The sequence below is a fragment of the Erythrolamprus reginae genome, chromosome Z, assembly GCF_031021105.1.
Source record: "Erythrolamprus reginae isolate rEryReg1 chromosome Z, rEryReg1.hap1, whole genome shotgun sequence".
NCBI lineage: Eukaryota > Metazoa > Chordata > Lepidosauria > Squamata > Dipsadidae > Erythrolamprus > Erythrolamprus reginae.
This window is the reverse complement of record NC_091963.1, coordinates 55,585,925-55,603,963: the sequence shown is the minus strand read 5'-3', so window position 1 is coordinate 55,603,963 and position 18,039 is coordinate 55,585,925. Positions and strand designations below refer to the sequence as shown.

Below are 18,039 nucleotides of genomic sequence, written 5' to 3'. Positions count from 1 at the left end.
TGTGAAGAATGTTTTCAAGCCCTAAATCTTGGCAGGTTTGTTTCATTACTCTAACTTGCTCTGAGTAAGTTTCTTTCTAGCCCTAACCAGGTGCTAACAATGTTCCCAGCTCTTACCACTTGCAAGCTCTTTCATTGTTAATTTCTGCCAAGAACATATTCCAAACCCTGCCTTTGATTTTTTTTCATTCTCTATTTGCTCCAAATGTTTCTTTTTAGCCCTAACGAGGTACTAATGATGTTCCCAGCTCTTACCACTTACAAGCTCTTTCATTGTTAATCTTTGACAAGAAATTATTCCAAATCCTGTCTTTGTAGGTTTTTTTTTCCATTGCTTTACTTCTTCCAGATATTTCTTTCCAGCCCTAACCAGGTGCTATTAATGTACCCGAGCTCTTTCATTGTTACTCTCTGTGAAGAATGTTTTCAGGCCCTAAATCTTTGCAAGGTTTGTTTCATTACTCTAACTTCCTCTGAGTAAGTTTCTTTCAGCTCTTTCACTGTTACTCTCTGCAAAGAAGAATGTTTTCTAAGCCCTAGGCCTTTGCAGAGTTTTTTTCCATTGCTCTACTTACAATGTAAGGAAGATCTGAGGAAGATTATGCACCTGGGATCGCCTGGGTTGTGAGTTCAGATGGGGGGGGGGGCTTTAGCTTCCCATCAGGTTCTTTTCTTTTAAAGAGAGAGAGAGAGAAAAGGGGGTGGGCAAATAACAAGCTTCTCCTTTAAAAAAAATATTGTTATTGATTTTATAATATACAACACACACACAACATATAACAAGTGCACAGTGATTGTGCCCAGTACCAGACAATCATTCGTTCCCCACCACCAATCGGGGGTGTTTCTTGTATAGATCATTTTAACCCAAGAGCAAAATATCTTTTTACATATACTTATATTTAACATCCTATTAATATCCTCTTGCACTACTGGGCATTCCCAAAACATATTTATTTATTTTTATTTATTTATTTGTTTTGTCCAATACACAATAATACACAATGAGGGTTATAGAGGATATAATCAGGTAGAATGTATTAAAGGGGGAATAGAGGAGAAAATAAAGGAGTGAAATATAACTATGAGAGAATAGCAGAAAAAGATACAGGTATAGAAGAGAAGATATAGGAGATATAGGAGAGACAGTAGGACAGGGGACGGTAGGCACTCTGGTGCACTTATGTACGCCCCTTACTGACCTCTTAGGAACTTGGTGAGGTCAACTGTGGATAGTCTAAGGATAAAGTGTTGGGGGTTAGGGGATGATACTACAGAATCCGGTAGTGAATTCCACGCTTCGATAACTCGGTTACTAAAGTCGTATTTTTTACAGTCAAGTTTGGAGCGGTTAATATTAAGCTTGTAACTGTTGTGGGCTCTTGTTTGTTGTGGTTGAAGCTGAAGTAGTCTTTGACAGGCAGGACGTTGCAGCATATGATCTTGTGGGCAATACTTAGATCATGTTTGAGGCGTCTTAGTTCTAAGCTTTCTAGACCCAGGATTTTAAGTCTAGTTTCATAGGGTGTTCTGTTATGGGTAGAGGAGTGAAGAGCTCTTCTGGTGAAGTATTTCTGGACATTTTTGAGGGCATTAATGTCAGAAATGCGGTATGGATTCCAAACAGATGACATATTCTAGGATGGGTCTGGCGAAGGTTTTGTAAACTCTGGTAAGTAATGTGAGATTGCCAGAGCGGAAGCTACGTAGGATTAGATTAACAACTCTTAAAGCCTTCTTGGCGATGTTGTTGCAATGGGCTTTGGCACTTATGTCTTTAGTTATTAGTACTCCGAGGTCCTTGACCGAGTGGGGATTATCTGTGATAATTTGTTGATTCAGTTTGTATTTGGAGTTTTGATTCTTTTTGCCGATGTGAAGGACAGAGCATTTGCTGGTTGAGATTTGGAGTTGCCATGTGTTAGACCAATCAGAAACAGAGTCTAGGTCTTTTTGGAGAGCAGTTGTGTTATCGGTGGTGTTGAAGAGTTTTACATCATCTGCAAAGAGAACACAGTTGCCTATGATGAGATCACAAAGGTCATTTATGTAGAGAATGAAGAGCGTTGGTCCCAGAACACTACCTTGTGGGACACCGCTTTTAACAAGGACAGGGGTAGATATGGTGCTTCCTATTTTAACCCCTTGTTGTCTGTTTGACAGGAATGCTGTAATCCATCTGTGGAGGGATCCTGAGATGCCATAGGATTTGAGGTTTAGAAGTAGTTTGTCGTGGACCACTGAATCAAAGGCTTTGCAGAAGTCAATATAAATTGCATCTATAGATTTTCCCTGATCAAGATGAGTTGTCCATATGTTTTTGCAGTGGAGGAGCTGCAGGTTGCAGGATAGATTTTTTCTGAATCCAAATTGTTTGTTAGAGAGCAGATTTTTAGTTTATAGGTGAAGAGTAATTGTTTGATTTATAATTGATTCCATGACTTTACATGGGACACAGCATAGAGATATTGGTTTGTAGTTATCGACAAGAGATGGGTCTCCTTTTTTGAAGATGGGGATGACCATAGCTTTTGACAATAGTTTGGGAAGTGTGCTGGTTCTGAAGGATTTTTTGAAGATTATGCTTAGTGGTTCAGCAAAGCAGAAGAGAGGTTTTTTTAAGAAGTATGCACATAGGCCATCTGGTCTGACTGATAGAGAAAGTTTAAGGTCACGTAATGCTTTTTCAACTCGGTCTTCACTGAAGTCTATTTGGGTTAGGTCATTGAGAGAGTTTATGGTGCGAAAAATGAATTTGGGGGATGAGCCATTGCTGTTGACAAAGACAGAGCCAAAGAATGAGTTCAGGAGGTTAGCTTTGGATGAATCATCGTGGCATTCTTTGTTGTTGGGTCCTTTGAGAGGTGGGATAGGTCTACAGTCCTTGAGTTTGTTGTTGCATAAACACTCCTTTATCTTGGCACCCATGACAACAAATACCTTTAACATTCTGCTGAAAGTATGCGAGTTGAACGGGAGTGTAATACCACTTATGTAATATTTTCCTTCTCATTTCCCTAACTCTTGTATTCTTAATTTTCCTTATATTCTCTTCTATATTTTTCATCTCATGAGCCTCTACTTGTATCTCATTTTGCCACCATTTAGTCAATCCTTGGATCACATCCCCGTCTGACTTCACTAACATCTTATATATATTACTGGCCTGCGCCTTGGTACCTCACTTTTTTCTCTTATTATTTTCTCTAACTCTATCTCCTCCATTAATAGTGCTTCTTTATTCTCTCTTTCATTCAAATATTTACATATTGCATTTGTTTGTAGCCATCTTCCCTTACTCAACCACCATTCTATACGATTTCTACTTGGCCTCCCATCCTTCTCATATAACTGTTCTATTTTAATTATCCCTCTTCCCTTCAACTCTCCTATAACCTTATTTAAATTTATTTCGTTATCTCTATTTATTACATATAGCGATGACAGTTTTGATTATATAATCCTATTTTCCCCTGCCATTTTTTCCAAATTTCCATAGTCCCTTTCGTGGGACTTATTAATTTATCTAAGTTGCTCCTATTCCACCTTATAAAAATTAATTCTCTATTCTTCATCCCGTTTATCTGTTTTTCTAATTTCACCCATTTATTTTTGAATAATTGCAGCTCCATTAATCTTTCAATTTGAAACGCTTCCCTATACAACTCCAAACAAGGAATTACCCATCTGCCCTCTTTTTCATTCACTATTAACCACTTATTTCTTATTCTTGGTCTCTTATCTTCTTCAACCCAATAATTAAGTTTTTTATCCCACTCTCTAAACTTCAATGCTAATAACCCCCCTGGCAATACGTGAAACAGGTACATCATTTTGGTAACTATCATCATTCTCCAATGCACTTGCAAGGAGAGTCCAATATGGGTAATTCTACAGTCTGATTGGTCGGGATTGAGTTTAATTTAAATATTAGGCAGGCACCGCCCCCTTAGCCCTCCAGTCTAAAAACTCAGTCGCAGTAAAGGGACTTTGAGTTTGTTTCTCCTGATTAAAAATTTAATGTTATAGTGTTTTTTCTATGTATTAATCATCTTTCTCTTCCTTTCTCTTTTAGGTGCAGTTGGGGGATTTTCTTTTCCTCAAGCAGCTCTGGATCCAAACCTCCAGTGGGTTTAATCCAGGAGACTGCAGCTCCTCCCTTTCAGACCCCTCACACTAGGCTGTCGGGTGGGCTCTGGAGCGAGCACCCAGGGAAACTGCCTCCGAGGTAGACCCCGGGGAGAGAGGAAGCGGTTGACGCCTCGAGGGGGTCTGCCCCCTCCCGTGGCGAATACACCAGAGGGCCAGGTACAGAGGAGATTGACTGGCCCTCAGTGGGGGGGGGCGATTGCTGTCAGAACGCCCCCCCCCATTGCGCCGCCCAGAGCGGAATACCAGAACCGCTTTCAAGTTTTTCCAATTTCACCCATTTATTTTCGAATAATTGCAGCTCCATTAATCTTTCAATTTGAAATGCTTCTCTATACAATTCCAAACAAGGAATTCCCTACCCACTCTCTTTTTCATTTGCTATTAACCACTTTTTCCTTATTCTTGGTTGCTTATCTTCTTCAACCCAATAATTAAGTTTTTTATCCCACTGTCTAAACTTGGATGCTAATAAACCCTCTGGCAATACCTGAAATAGGTACATCATTATGGGAACTATCATCATTTTTAATGTTCTTATTTTAGTCATTCTTCTTAGCTTTCTCTCTTTCCAACTCCTCATCTGTTTCAACATTTTCCTCCACATTAATCTATAATTCACCTTCTCAATTTTCACTGGATTTCTCAATAGCCAAATTCCGAGATATTTAATTTTCTTTAATCCTAACTTCAACCCTGATTCTTTCCTAATTTCTATCTGCTCTCTCAGACCTGTATTTAAACACATAATCTCTGATTTTTCCATGTTGACCGACAATCCCGATTCCTGTTTAAACTCTTGCAAAATATTTCTTATGCCTTTAATCATCTTCATCAGGGTCTGGGTCAATATAATTGCATCATCTGCAAATAGGTTTAGTTTCATTTCTATTTCCCCTATTTTATATCCTACTCAAGTATTATCTTGTATTATCTTATTAGCTAATGTCTCTATTGCTATTACAAATAACATTGGAGATAAAGGACATCTCTGCTTGGTGCCATTTTGTATTTTAATTCTCTCGTCCCTTTACCCCTATATACGCTTCATTCCCTTTATAACAGGGAGAAAGAAATGTGTATCTCCCATCAATTGCAATGTAAAGACAAAAAGTCAGAAAGAAAGACAGAATTACACTGCAATTGATGGGAGATACACACTTCTTTCTCTAGAGAAGCTGGTTATTCGCCCACCCCCTTCTCTTTCTCTCTCTCTCTTTAAAAGAAAAGAACCTGGTGGAAAGCAAGCCACCCCCAGCTGAACTCATACTCCAGCCAATCCCAGGTACGTAGCCTTCCTCTGATTTTCCTCAGTTGGGCTTGGCTTCCCACTTGCGGCTGCTATTTCTTTAGAGCCTCGAGCTGTCATGCAGTTGCAGATTGATGCCAGCTCTAAGTCCAGCTAGAGAAGTAAGGGGTATGAATCTGAACCGTGAGGTTGGTGGGTATGGGGGGGGAGAGAACCAGGAGGAGAGCTGAGTCTGGCATGACTGATGGAGGAATTCTGGGAGTTGAAATCCACAAGTCTTAAAGCTGCAAGTTGGAAAATACCTAGAGATAGAGGTTAGGAGTGCAAGGGTCTTCAAAGCTGGCAAGTTTAAGGCTTGTTATGATGATGATGATGATGATGATGATGATGTCAATACAACACAGCAAACGAGATCACTATGCTGGATTTCATATTTCATCATCAGTTGGGCGCTTCCCAAGCCCCTAGGAGTGCATGATGTAGCGGCGAATTATGTTTGCCGATCCCAGTAAAGCGGCCTTTTGCAATTGACAGATGGAGATTTTGTTAATTCCGATGGTTTTCAAATGTCCACTGAGATCCTTTGGCACTGCGCCCAGCGTGCCAAGTACCACTGGGACCACTTTCACTGGCTTATGCCAGAGTCGTTGCAGCTCGATTTTTAGATCTTCGTATTTCACTAATTTCTCTAGCTGCTTCTCCTCAATTCTGCTATCCCCTGGGATTGCGATGACAATGATCCATACTTTCTTTTTCTCCACAATCAGGATGTCTGGTGTGTTATGCTTCAGAATTCGGTCAGTCTGAAGTCGGAAGTCCCACAGTAGTTTTGCTTGCTCATTTTTGACCACTTTTTCGGGCTTATGATCCCACCAGTTCTTTGCCACTGGTAAATGGTAGTTCTGGCACAAGTTGCAGTGGATCATCTGTGCCACAGCATCATGTCTATGCTTGTAGTCAGTCTGTGCAATCTTTTTGCAGCAGCTGAGTATGTGATCGATTGTTTCATCTGTTTGTTTACAGAGTCTGCACTTTGGATCGTCTGTTGATTTTTCAATTCTGGCTTTGACAGCATTTGTTCTAATGGCCTGTTCTTGTGCCGCCAGTATTAGTCCTTCTGTCTCCTTTTTGAGTGTTCCACTTGTAAGCCATGATCAGGTCTTTTCTTTATCCACTTTACCTTCAATCTTCTCCAAGAACTGGCCATGCAATGCTTTGTTCCGGCAACTGTTCATACGACATTGAGTTACAGTTTTTCAGTACTGGTCCTTAGTTTGCTTCACCTTGAGAAGCTTCCTATTGTTGACATCCATCAACAATTATTATTATTATTATTATTGTTATTATTATTATTATTACTACTACTACCGTATATACTTGAGTATAAGCCGACCCGAGTATAAGCCGAGGCACCAGTTTTTGCCACAAAAACTGGTAAAACTTATTGACCCGAGTATAAGCCAAGGTTAGAAAATGCAGTGGCTACTGGTAACTTATAAAAATGGAAACCAATAAAATTACATTAATTGAGACATCAGTAGATTAAATGTTTTAGAATATTTACTTTAAAGAAAACCAGTAAATTAGCTCTATAAATTTAAAAGAGGGTAAACAAAAGCAATCTGGTAATAACAATAAATTAAAAAGTAAAAAAAAGTAGCTCAATCAGCAACCAAGTTAAAACCTATTTCTAAACCTAACCCAGGGGTCTTTAAACTTGACAGTTTTAAGACTAGTGGACTTCAACTCCCAGAATTCCTGCACCAGCCATGCTACTTCAGGAGTAGGAGTTAAAGTCCACAAGCCTTAATCTTTCCAGGTTTGAAGACTCTTGCATTTTTTAACCCTAACCCAGGGCTTTCTTTAAACTTGAGTTTTTAGAAGCCTGGAGAGACTTCATGCCATTCCCCCCCCCCTTTAGCTTGCTGGCTGGCTCGTTGGCTGGATCTCCCACCCCTGATCCTCCCTCCTCCTCGTCTCCCTTTATTGCCCCATGTGTTGTGCAGGGAAGCAGATTTGCTAAAGAGATCCACTTGGGACGGCAGCAGGGAAAGGAGGAGGAGGAGAGCCAGAATAGCCCACAGCCGCGGGGGAGGAGGAGGAAAGGAAAGAGCTGTCCTCCTCCTCCTCCTTCCCCTGCTGCCGTACCAAGTGGATCTCTTTAACAAATCTGCTTCTCTCTCTGGCTGGAGGCTTCTAAAGCCTGGAGAGAGTTCATGCCGTCCCCGCCCCCCCCCTTTAGCTTGCTGGCTCTCTCCTCCTCTGTCTCCCTTTATTGTCCCATGTGTTGTGCAGGGAAGCAGATTTGCTAAAGAGATCCACTTGGGACAGCAGCAGGGACATGAGGAGGAGGAGAGCCAGAATAGCCCACAGCCGCGGGGGAGGAGGAGGAAAGGAAAGAGCTGTCCTACTCCTTCTTCCCCTGCTGCCGCACCAAGTGGATTTCTGTAATAAATCTGCTTCTATCTCCGGCTGGAGGCTTCTAAAGCCTGGAGAGAGTTCATGTCGTCCCCGTCCCACCCCCCTTTAGCTTGCTGGTGGGGTGCCCACTTGTGGTGATTCGGCGCCCTCTTGTGGTGACCCAAGTATAAGCCGAGGTCGGGTTTTTCAGCCCATTTTTGGGGCTGAAAAATTTGGCTTATACTGGAGTATGTACGGTATTATTATTATTATTATTATTATTATTATTATTATTATTATTATTATTAATTAGATTTGTATGCCAGCCCTCTCCGAAGACTTGGGACGGCTCACAACAGCAAAACAGTACAAATCCAATAGTTAAAAAACAATTTTAAACCCTTAATATAAAAAAACCAATCATACATCTCAGACAAACCATACATAAAATGGAAATGGCCCAGGGGAATCAATTTCCCCATGCCTGACAGTAGAGGTGGGTTTTAAGGAGTTTGCGAAAGGCAAGGAGGGTGGGGGCAATCCTAATCTCTGGGGGGAGTTGATTCCAGAGGAATCCGCCAGACAACATTGTTTCGTCAACGGGACCTGGAGAAGGTCAACTCTGTGGGACCTAACTGGTCGATGGGATTCGTGTGGCAGAAAGCGGTCCCGGAGATATTCCGGTCCAATGCCATGAAAGGCTTTATAGGTCATAACCAACACTTTGAATTGTGACCGGAAACTGATCGGCACCCAATGCAGACTGCAGAGTGTTGGTGTAACATGGGCATACCTGGGAAAGCCCATGATTGCTCTTGCAGCTGCATTCTGCATGATCTGAAGTTTCCAAACACTGTTCAAAGGTAGCCCCATGTAGAGAGCATTACAGTAGTCGAATCCTGAGGTGATGAGGGCATGTGTGTCTGTGAGCAGTGACTCCCAGTCCAAGTAGGGACGCAACTGGTGCACGAGGCGAACCTTGGCAAACGCCCCCCTCGCCACAGCTGAAAGATGGTTCTCTAATGTTAGCTGTGGATCGAGGAGGATGCCCAAGTTGTGAACCCTCTCTGAGGGGGTCAGTATTTCCCCCCCCCCCAGGGTAATGTACGGACAGATGGAGTGGTCCTTGGGAGGCAAAACCCACAGCCACTCCGTCTTATCAGGATTGAGTTTGAGTCTATTGACACCCATCCAGACCCTAACAGCTTCTAGGCACTGGCACATCACTTCCACTGCTTCGTTGGCTGGACATGGGGTGGAGATGTACAGCTGGGTGTCATCAGCGTACTGATGATACCTCACCCCATGCCCCTGGATGATCTCGCCCAGCGGTTTCATGTAAATATTAAATAGCAGGGGGGAGAGGACCGACCTCTGAGGCACCCCACAAGGGAGAAACCTAGAGGTCGACCTCTGACCCCCCACTAACACCAACTGCGACCGTCCGGAAAGGTAGGAGGAGAACCACTGAAGGACAGTGCCTCCCACTCCCAACCCCTCCCGCCAGTGCAGAAGGATACCATGATCGCTGGTATTGAAAGCTGCTGAGAGGTCAAGAAGCACCAGGACAAAGGATAAATCCCTGTCCCGGGCCCGCCAGAGATCATCAATGCGACCAAAGCAGTTTCCGTGCTGTAGCTGAGCCTGAAACCTGACTGTTGAGGGCTTAGATAATTGGCTTCTTCCAAGGACCGCTGGAGCTGGAGCGCCACCACCTTGTGGACTTCAACTCCCATTTCTGAGCTAGCATGACTGGTGGAGGAATTCTGGGAATTGAAGTCCACAAGTCTTGAAGTGTCAGGTTTGAAGTGTGTAAAAGGTATACATGGTTTTAAAAAGTATACATGATTTTAAAAAGTATGCATGGTTGTAAAATGTATTCTGCTAGACTGGAATTTTATTAAACAATATAATACTACACTATTTGGTTCAGAATGCTTTTTTCCTTGTTTTTCTCCTCTAAAATCTAGGTGAGTCTTATAAACCGGTGCATCTTATACACCGAAAAATATGGCAATTCATTGTTTCTATTTTAATAGAAGAAGACTGTTCCTAAACAATCACTTAACTTATTTTTATAATTGCTTGAACTTTCCCTTTAATAGTTAAATCTAATATAGTTCATGATATTATGCAATTGGAATTATTTACATTGCAGTAACATTTGAAGTACTGTTTTTCAATCAACTTTCAATATTATGTATGGCAGTAAAATTTTCAAATAAGTAAAAATATGATTTTTTTTTTTAGATGGCAGAGGAGTTGGGGTATTGCTCATCGATGTAGCCAGTTACATAGCCTGAGTCGCTTAGCACATCAGAGTCCAGAAGCACCTAAGAATGCTAAAGGTACACTTTCCTATTGCAATTTTCCTTAGTACAGTGTTTCTCAATTATTTTCTGTTATGCTGTTCTGTTAAGAAGTAAACATTTTGTGCACTCTTGCTTCTTTCTCTTGTTTTCTTTCTCTCTCTTCCTTTCTTTCTCTCTCTTGCTTCTTTCTCTCTTGTTTTTTTCTCTCTCTTGCTCTCTCTCTTGCTTTCTTTCTCTCTTGCTCTCTCTCTTTCTCACTCTCTCTCTTGCTATCTCTCTTCCTCCCTTTCTCTCCCCCTCTCTTTCTCCCCTTCCTTCCCTCCCTCCCTCCCCTCCCTCCTTCCTTCTTCTCTACTTCTCTTTCCCTCCCTCTTTTCCCCTTCTCTTTCCCTTTTCTTTCTTTCTCTCCACTTCTCTCTCTCTCTTTTCTCTCTTTCACCCTCCCTCTTCTCTCCCCATGGAGGACTCACCCGACAAGCCTCCACCTTCCAACCCCAGACTCCCATTCAATCCCCATTCAGAAAACAGGAGCCGGCAACTCAAAGAGGAGGAGGAGGAGGCAGGTGTGTGCATGTATGTATGTGTGTGTTGTGCCCGGCTTGGCTTTCGGCAGGCCTTCCTTTACCTCGGGTGAGATGAGATCGAGGGGGACGTTCTCGCTGTTGTCACTCCGGCCTCGGATCCGGAGGTGCCTCAGCGAGCAGGCACAGAGACTCACTGCCTCCTCCAGGCGCAATCTCCGCCTTGGCGGGAGGCACCAGCAATAGACACAGGCAGTGGGGAAGGAGAGGGGGCCACTGCCGCCCCCGACACCTTCACTGGTGCAAGACTTACCCACACTTTCCTTGCCACTCCCCACCCCAACTCCGATGCCCAGCTCCTCAGTGTAGCCTAGGAAAAGACCTGCAGGCCGGATAAATGGCCTCAGTGGGCTGCATGCAGCCCGCGGGCCATAGTTTGGGGACCATTGATCTAAAGTATGGATTTATACCAGCACTATCAAGTCAGCAGCTACTGTAGTGCCTACTATGCGAAAAAGTATTTTCTAATGAGGCAAAGAAGCCTTCCAGACTGAATGAACATTTGAAGAAGGCATCTTGACAAGGCAGACAAGAACCTAACTTTTTAAAAATAATTTTGTGTTAAATTTCAAAAGTGCCCAACACTGTCACGCATGTTTTACAATGCTTCCTAACTAAACACTGATGTTTTCGTGCATCATACAACATTTCATTGCTGATTGCTAAGTCTGGAAAGCCACATACTATTGGTGAAGAACTCATCCTACCAGCCATTAGTGAGGTTCTGAGTACTGTTTTGTGTAAGTCACCGCATAATATAATTTAAAACAATTCCTCTCAGCAACAATTCAGTGCAAAGATGGATAGATGAAATTGCTGAGAATGTGAAAGATGTATTGTGCAACATACTACGGACAACAGACTTTGCCTTACAGCTGGATGAATCAAATTTGCCAGGCAATGAATCTTTGCTTTTTGCTTATGTGCGCTTTATTAAAGACAAAAGTTTGACTAAAGAGTTATTTGCGAGGCAACTAAAAAACAGATACTGAAAGGGAATCAATATTTCATGTTGTTGATCAGTTTTTCAAAGACAAGGAAATTCCACTTAACAACATACTTGCTTGTGCAACTGATGGAGCACTATCAGTGACTGGTTGCTACATTTGGTATGTTGCTTACTTGAAAAAAGCAGTGCCAAATATCATTACTGTTGTATCCTTGAAAATAGTTTGTTCCTTTTGAAAACGCTGTCTGAGCTGGAAACAGGAAGTCGCTCCTGATTGGCTCAGACGCGGGCTGCTCTCTTTTGGCGGGAGCCGCAAATGTATAAAAAGAGCGGTTTCTCCCCAGGTAGAGCAGACGTGTTCCGCTGATTGTCACTTCTCCTTTTAAGAGCTGAATAAAGGAACCGTCTTTACTTAGCCTTTCTCTGGACTCTTCAATTACCATTGTGTTATTCATTGCCAACACCTGGTTGCAAAAAACCTCAGTGATCGCCTACACGAGTCATTACACACTGTCATCACTACAGTGAACAAAATTAAAGTACTGTATATGCTCTCAATGATCAACTATTCTGAGAGTTCTGTGTTAAGAATGATGAAGATTTTGATTGTTTGCTGATTCATACAGATGTTTGTTGGCTATAAAAAGGCAACTGTATGAGACATTTTACATTCTTGTTGACACTGCTGTGGAGTTTTTTGAAGACAAGAATGCTTTGTTCAGTGATGAACTCAAAGATATCAGGCATAACATGGCTTATTTATCAGAACTGTTTGCAAAGTTCAGTGAAGTAAATTTACAGTTGCAAGAAAATGAAATCTTATTAAGGCCAAATCTGTCATCTCTACGTTTATTTCAAAGTTAACTATTCAAGTATAACATAGGCCGTCATGAACTATGCCAATTTCCAAACTTGTCTGAGCTAGAAGAGAAAGGTGGGATACAAGATGATGATCTGCAAGTTTTTTGTGACCATTTGGACATGCTGCAAAAAGATATGTCTGAGCAATATCAGGATATTGTTTTGATGGAAATTCCAAATTGGATGATAAATCCATTTTCAGATACTAAGGAAGATGGAATAGTGGAGGGACAACTAATAGAGCTGCAAAATGACATTGAGCTGAAGCCAAAGTTTAAGAAATGGTACCAAGAGTTTTGATTACAGAAGGAAATTTCTGATCGCTATCCTGCACTATGGACAGTGGCTAAGAAGCTCCTTTTTGCATTTCCAACCTCATATTTGGTGGAATGTGGTTTCAGTGTGGTCGTCCAACTTCTCTCCAAGCAACCGACTCCAGATTACTGAATGTGTGATTTAAGGCTCCTCCTAAGTGACTTAAAACCAAACATTAGGAACCTGGTATCACTTCATCAAGCCCATCCATTTCATTAAGAATTTACTGAAGTATAAATTTTACTGAGTTTACTAAGTTAGTAGTTACTAAGGTTCTTGATAAATGACTATCAGACTTTGAAAACCTGGTATCACTGGATCACAGTTTTGCTGAATTAACAAAATATTTTTAAAATTGGATTTTGAATAAATGTACAATTAATTGTTACAGTTTTGAATTTTACTGTTACTATCTTCCTTAGTGGATTGTGCAAACTGCTATTCTGAACAATGCTATTTATAGGGAGTGAAGGTGGGGACACTGAAGATGAGTTTGTAGCACTAAGGGGGTGGCGGACTCAAAAAGTTTGGGAACTACTGCCCTAACTCTTGAAACTATGGCAGTTCCTAAAATTAAAAAAAAGTATCTTTGTTCCTCTTCCATAGAGAAAGAGGATTGAAATATTATTCTGTCTTCACACCACCCCATATTATATTTATATGTGCTGTACACATTTGATCCAATTTGGGGGGAAAAATCTGTGTATTCATGAAAGTTTCATTTCCTAGCATACTTGCTACTTTTCTATGAAATGATCACTCCCATATCCACCCTGAACTATGATTTCTCTTTCCAACAGGACAAACAGTGATATTTACAGACCGCTCAGGAATGAATGCAGCAGGCTATGTTATGCTTGGAACAATGGATGTTCATCACCATTGGACCAAAGTAGGATTTCTTTTAGTACTCAGCATAGGGATTTGTCTGTCTGTCTGTGTCTGTCTGTCTACCATCCATCCATCCATCTGTCAATCATCTAATTTATTACTTGAGATTGTATTCATTATACTCTAGATGGCTTTTATCCACCACAGTAACACATAAAAACAGTTACATAGTCATTACCTCTCACCTCTAAATAACCATTTCCCACTTAATAACTGTTCCATTCCAATGGCATTTCCTGCTCAGAATGCTCTCTGAAATATTTGTTTGTTTATAGAAAGCAAGAAAAGTCAGACTAAGTAAATGAAAAGAGCCACTTTAAAATTTTAATAATAGTTTGATAAATCAGTATCTATATTTACTATTTAATATGTAAAAGAAACTAATTTGTTTGAAGTTAGTGCCAATGTGTGTCTTAACCCTGGTAAAGGGGACAAGGTTGGGATGCATTTATTCTCTGATTGGCTTTTGAACTCTTCCCTTGCTTCAAAGGAAAGCTGGCATATGCATCAGCACTTTACTTAATTGCAAGTATGACATCTCATGTTTCTGCACATTAATATTATTTGTGGAAAAATAATACAAATACGAAAATAGCAAGTAGAGCAGTGTATATAGTAATACCTGTGTATATTATTTCTTCATTATTTCTTTCATCAGCTTTTTCTAACAAGTTGGTGGAAGTGAAAATTGTACATTAAATTTTGAGCAACATGTTAAATATATAATGTTCATTATAGTAACAATTAAAACTGTTGCTTTAAAAATATTATTTTAATGCTGACGTATTTTCTAAAATTGCTTAGTTTGGAGAATTGGAGGTTTAATCCTATCATAAACTTTTAAGGAAATCTTTCATTTTGTGCAGATTTTTGAGAGGTTGCCAAGTTACTCGACGCTGCAAAAAAAAGTGCTGTTTCTAGAGGAGCGCATTAGCCAACTTTTGGGAGGCATACAAATAACTTATGTTGAAGAGCTTCAGCCAATGTTGACAATTGAAGAGTATTATTCTATTCTTGACAACTTTTATGATCAAGTGCATAATAAGAGACTTCCATTTCACCCTAATAGTCTGCGTGGATTGCAAATGATTCTAGAAAGGTATGTATATAAAGAAGTACATATTCTTTCTGAGATGTATCTTTAATGATAGTTATGTTGAAGTCGGTTGGTTTTCTGAAATATTTAATTTGGTTAAGAACAGAACACATCTGGGGAAATGGGAGGAAAGTGCTTGAACATAAGGACATTTTAGTTTTTGCTTTGGATATAGTTGCTGAAAAGGAGATCTGTGCAGGAAGCCACCTAATTTACTTCAAGGACTGAATCTCATGCTTTGAGAATAGTCCAGTCTCTCCAGACTGTTCTAGGGTAGTGTTTTATTTTCAGTCTAGGGTCTGATTTATTTTCAGTCCTGAATTATAATTTAAGGAAAAATCAACAATAACAATGTTCTGTTTTCATTAAAGATGAATGAAATTATTGTGTTAAAATTATACTTAGTCATCTATTTTTCTTTTCTCCAATTGATGTACAATAGTTGCACCCTGAGTCTTGGTGACAAGTCCATGCAGTTTCCTTGATAATTTTTTGAAAATGACTTTAATATAACTTCTTCCTTGCGCCTCTTTGTACCCAGGTATAAAAACACATAGCCAAAGTTACTTGGCTGATTTATATGCTTAACATGAAATTAGAATGCACTATAATCTCTTAGATTCCAATCTTTAACACTATACCAAACCTGTCTCTCCTTTGATTTTCTTGAATCTGACATCATATCGTAGATCTATCATGCTACACAGTTCAGACAGTAACCACAAGGGCATAATTCCACTGCAAAATATGTTTTTATTTAAATTATCAGGATAGCTTGTTATTTTATGTAACAATGGGTTTTTTCCCCAAGATTGGGCTATCTTTCTTTTTTTTTAATGTATTAACAAATGAATATTCCTGTAGGCATTTTTGTATCCAAACTTTACTATTTGCTTCCAAAGTGTTTCTAGAATTTCCAGTATCATTAATAGACCTGTTATTTTCCTATTATTATTCAGGGTTTTCAGCAGTTTCTTTCTTTGCCTCTCATGATCTTGTCACCCATCTTTAATGGTGTGATTGTGGTTACTGAATGTGATCTGATTACAAAGATCACTCTGAATGAAGACAGACCTTTCGATCACTGAACCAATTGTTCTTTTTTCACTGCCAAAGATAAACATTTTATATAAGCAGCAAAAGCTTTTGCTGATGTAGCTGTTTGCAGTAAAATGAAGCTTCAGAACTTAACATCAGTACGAACTTAATGGAATTTTGAATCAGTAAAATAATAATAATAATAATAATAATAATAATAATAATAATAATTTATTGGATTTGTATGCCACCCCTCTCTGCAGACTCAGGGCGGCTAACAACAATAATAAACACAACACGTACAATCCAATAATAAAAAACAACTAAAAACCCCTATTATAAAACCAAACATACACACAAACATACCGTGCATAACTTGTACTGGCCTAGGGGGAAGAGCTATCTCAACTCCCCCATGCCTGGCGGTATAAATGAGTCTTGAGTAGTTTACGAAAGACAGGAAGGGTGGGGGCAGTTCTAATCTCCGGGGGGGGGGGGGGAGTTGGTCACCCTTTTAAAATGGCAGCCTAATCATGACACAGCTTCACTGGAAAATATTCCTGCACCATCTATTGGAATGTTTCATATGAAATGCTATAGTTATAATCTGAATGAAATTCCTTTCCTAATTTATTTTCCTTCTTTTTCTCTCTCATTCTCACTTTCTGTCACACACACAACACATACCTGCATACATGCACATACTATTACTTCAGTGCTGTGCTAATCTAACTTTGATATTTTACATTCATTTGAAATAACAGATCTCTGCTGTTATTCCCATTTTACCTAAAACTTTATGTAAAGCGTTTTAATTCATGAATAAGGTCAGTCTTAATCTGGAACATCATATTTGTCACCCAATTCACTACATATCTTTCCATTGCTTCATTTTCTACAAATGCATATCCATTATATTATTTCAATTTAATTTTTTATGTTGGTTTTCTGCTTCAGAAGACTATGTGCATATCAAAATATTTTTTAAATGATATATTTTGGAAAATACTTAAATAGCAAGAAGTTCTAAAAGGAATACTTACCATATGATCCACAGAAATAAATTTAAGCCAACTTTCCCATTTTCAAAAATAAATCCCTACTTTTCAAAACAAATGAATTGTATGTTAGGCCATTTTATAGTTAAGAACAAATAGAGAGATTAATGTTATTAATAAGTTAGGAGACATATAATGTTAAAGGCATGGCTATACAGAGAGAAACATTTTGAGATACGTATGTATTGAAAATTAGCAGAGTTCTAGTTATGTTTTAGGAAATTATTATTAGATTTTGGGTAGCTCAAAACTATTATTATGGATGGGATATCTATGACCATGATTCATTTGGTTTTAGGCACATCATCAGAATATTAGAAACTTGAAGCTTTTAAAATAATAAATGTATATGTTTCTGTTCTATATTTGTTTAGATCATTTATCAGACTACAGTAAAGTGTATTTAGTGAGTGTCACTGGCTAATCAATTTGCATTTGTGACTGAGTTTAGAAAAAATCTTCAAAAAATAAAGCTACAGATTTCTTTATAGGGATTTCTGTTGCAGAGTGTCTGAAAAAGGATCATTTCAAAACTTTCTGGCATTTTATATGTTGAACAATTATTTTAATTAAAGTCTTTCTTCCTTCAAATCTTTCTTTAAAAAATAGAGCAATAAAAAATAGTCACTTAAAATGAAGGAAAACCAGGCTACCAGTAAAAATTATTATAAATCATTTTAAAATAATACATTTCCTACTTCTTTTTTTTTGTACAATATTCTTCAAACCACATTCCACAGACTGGAATAGCTAGCAACACAAAAACCATTCCTTGAGTTCTCTATATTCCACATGTTCTCCAGAGAGGCATTGAGGTACCCTTGAGCTTTAAATTAGCCATAAAATTTTCCTAGTATAATTATTTTTTCTTATTCCAGAAATAAACTGATAGAAGATAATTCTTTCTGTTAGGGTTACAGAATTACCAAAACATACAATTTTCTGCGTTCCTAATACATCCTCCACTTTATAGTCTTCTAGTATGCAAAGCAGAGTATGCAAAGGAAGTCAGATTAAATGATAAATACAAAAGACTGCTAATTCTTATTATTTATTATATTTGTATGCTGCCCCTCTCCGAGGACTCTGAGCGGTTCACAATAAGAAAACAGTACAAATCCAATATTTAAAACAGTTTAAA

General features: G+C 39.3%; 1 protein-coding gene across 9 annotated transcripts in view; it reads left to right on the top strand.

The window, feature by feature from the left end:
• The window catches only part of TCAIM (T cell activation inhibitor, mitochondrial), a 115,928-nt gene that overhangs the window by 44,533 nt on the left and 53,356 nt on the right, over positions 1-18,039 (top strand). For all 9 annotated transcript variants that reach the window (XM_070729582.1, XM_070729581.1, XM_070729580.1 and 6 more), the window contains exons 7-9: positions 10,048-10,145; positions 13,616-13,707; positions 14,573-14,805. In XM_070729582.1, the coding sequence (XP_070585683.1) occupies positions 10,048-10,145; positions 13,616-13,707; positions 14,573-14,805 (423 nt within the window). The remainder of the gene's footprint in view (positions 1-10,047; positions 10,146-13,615; positions 13,708-14,572; positions 14,806-18,039) is intronic.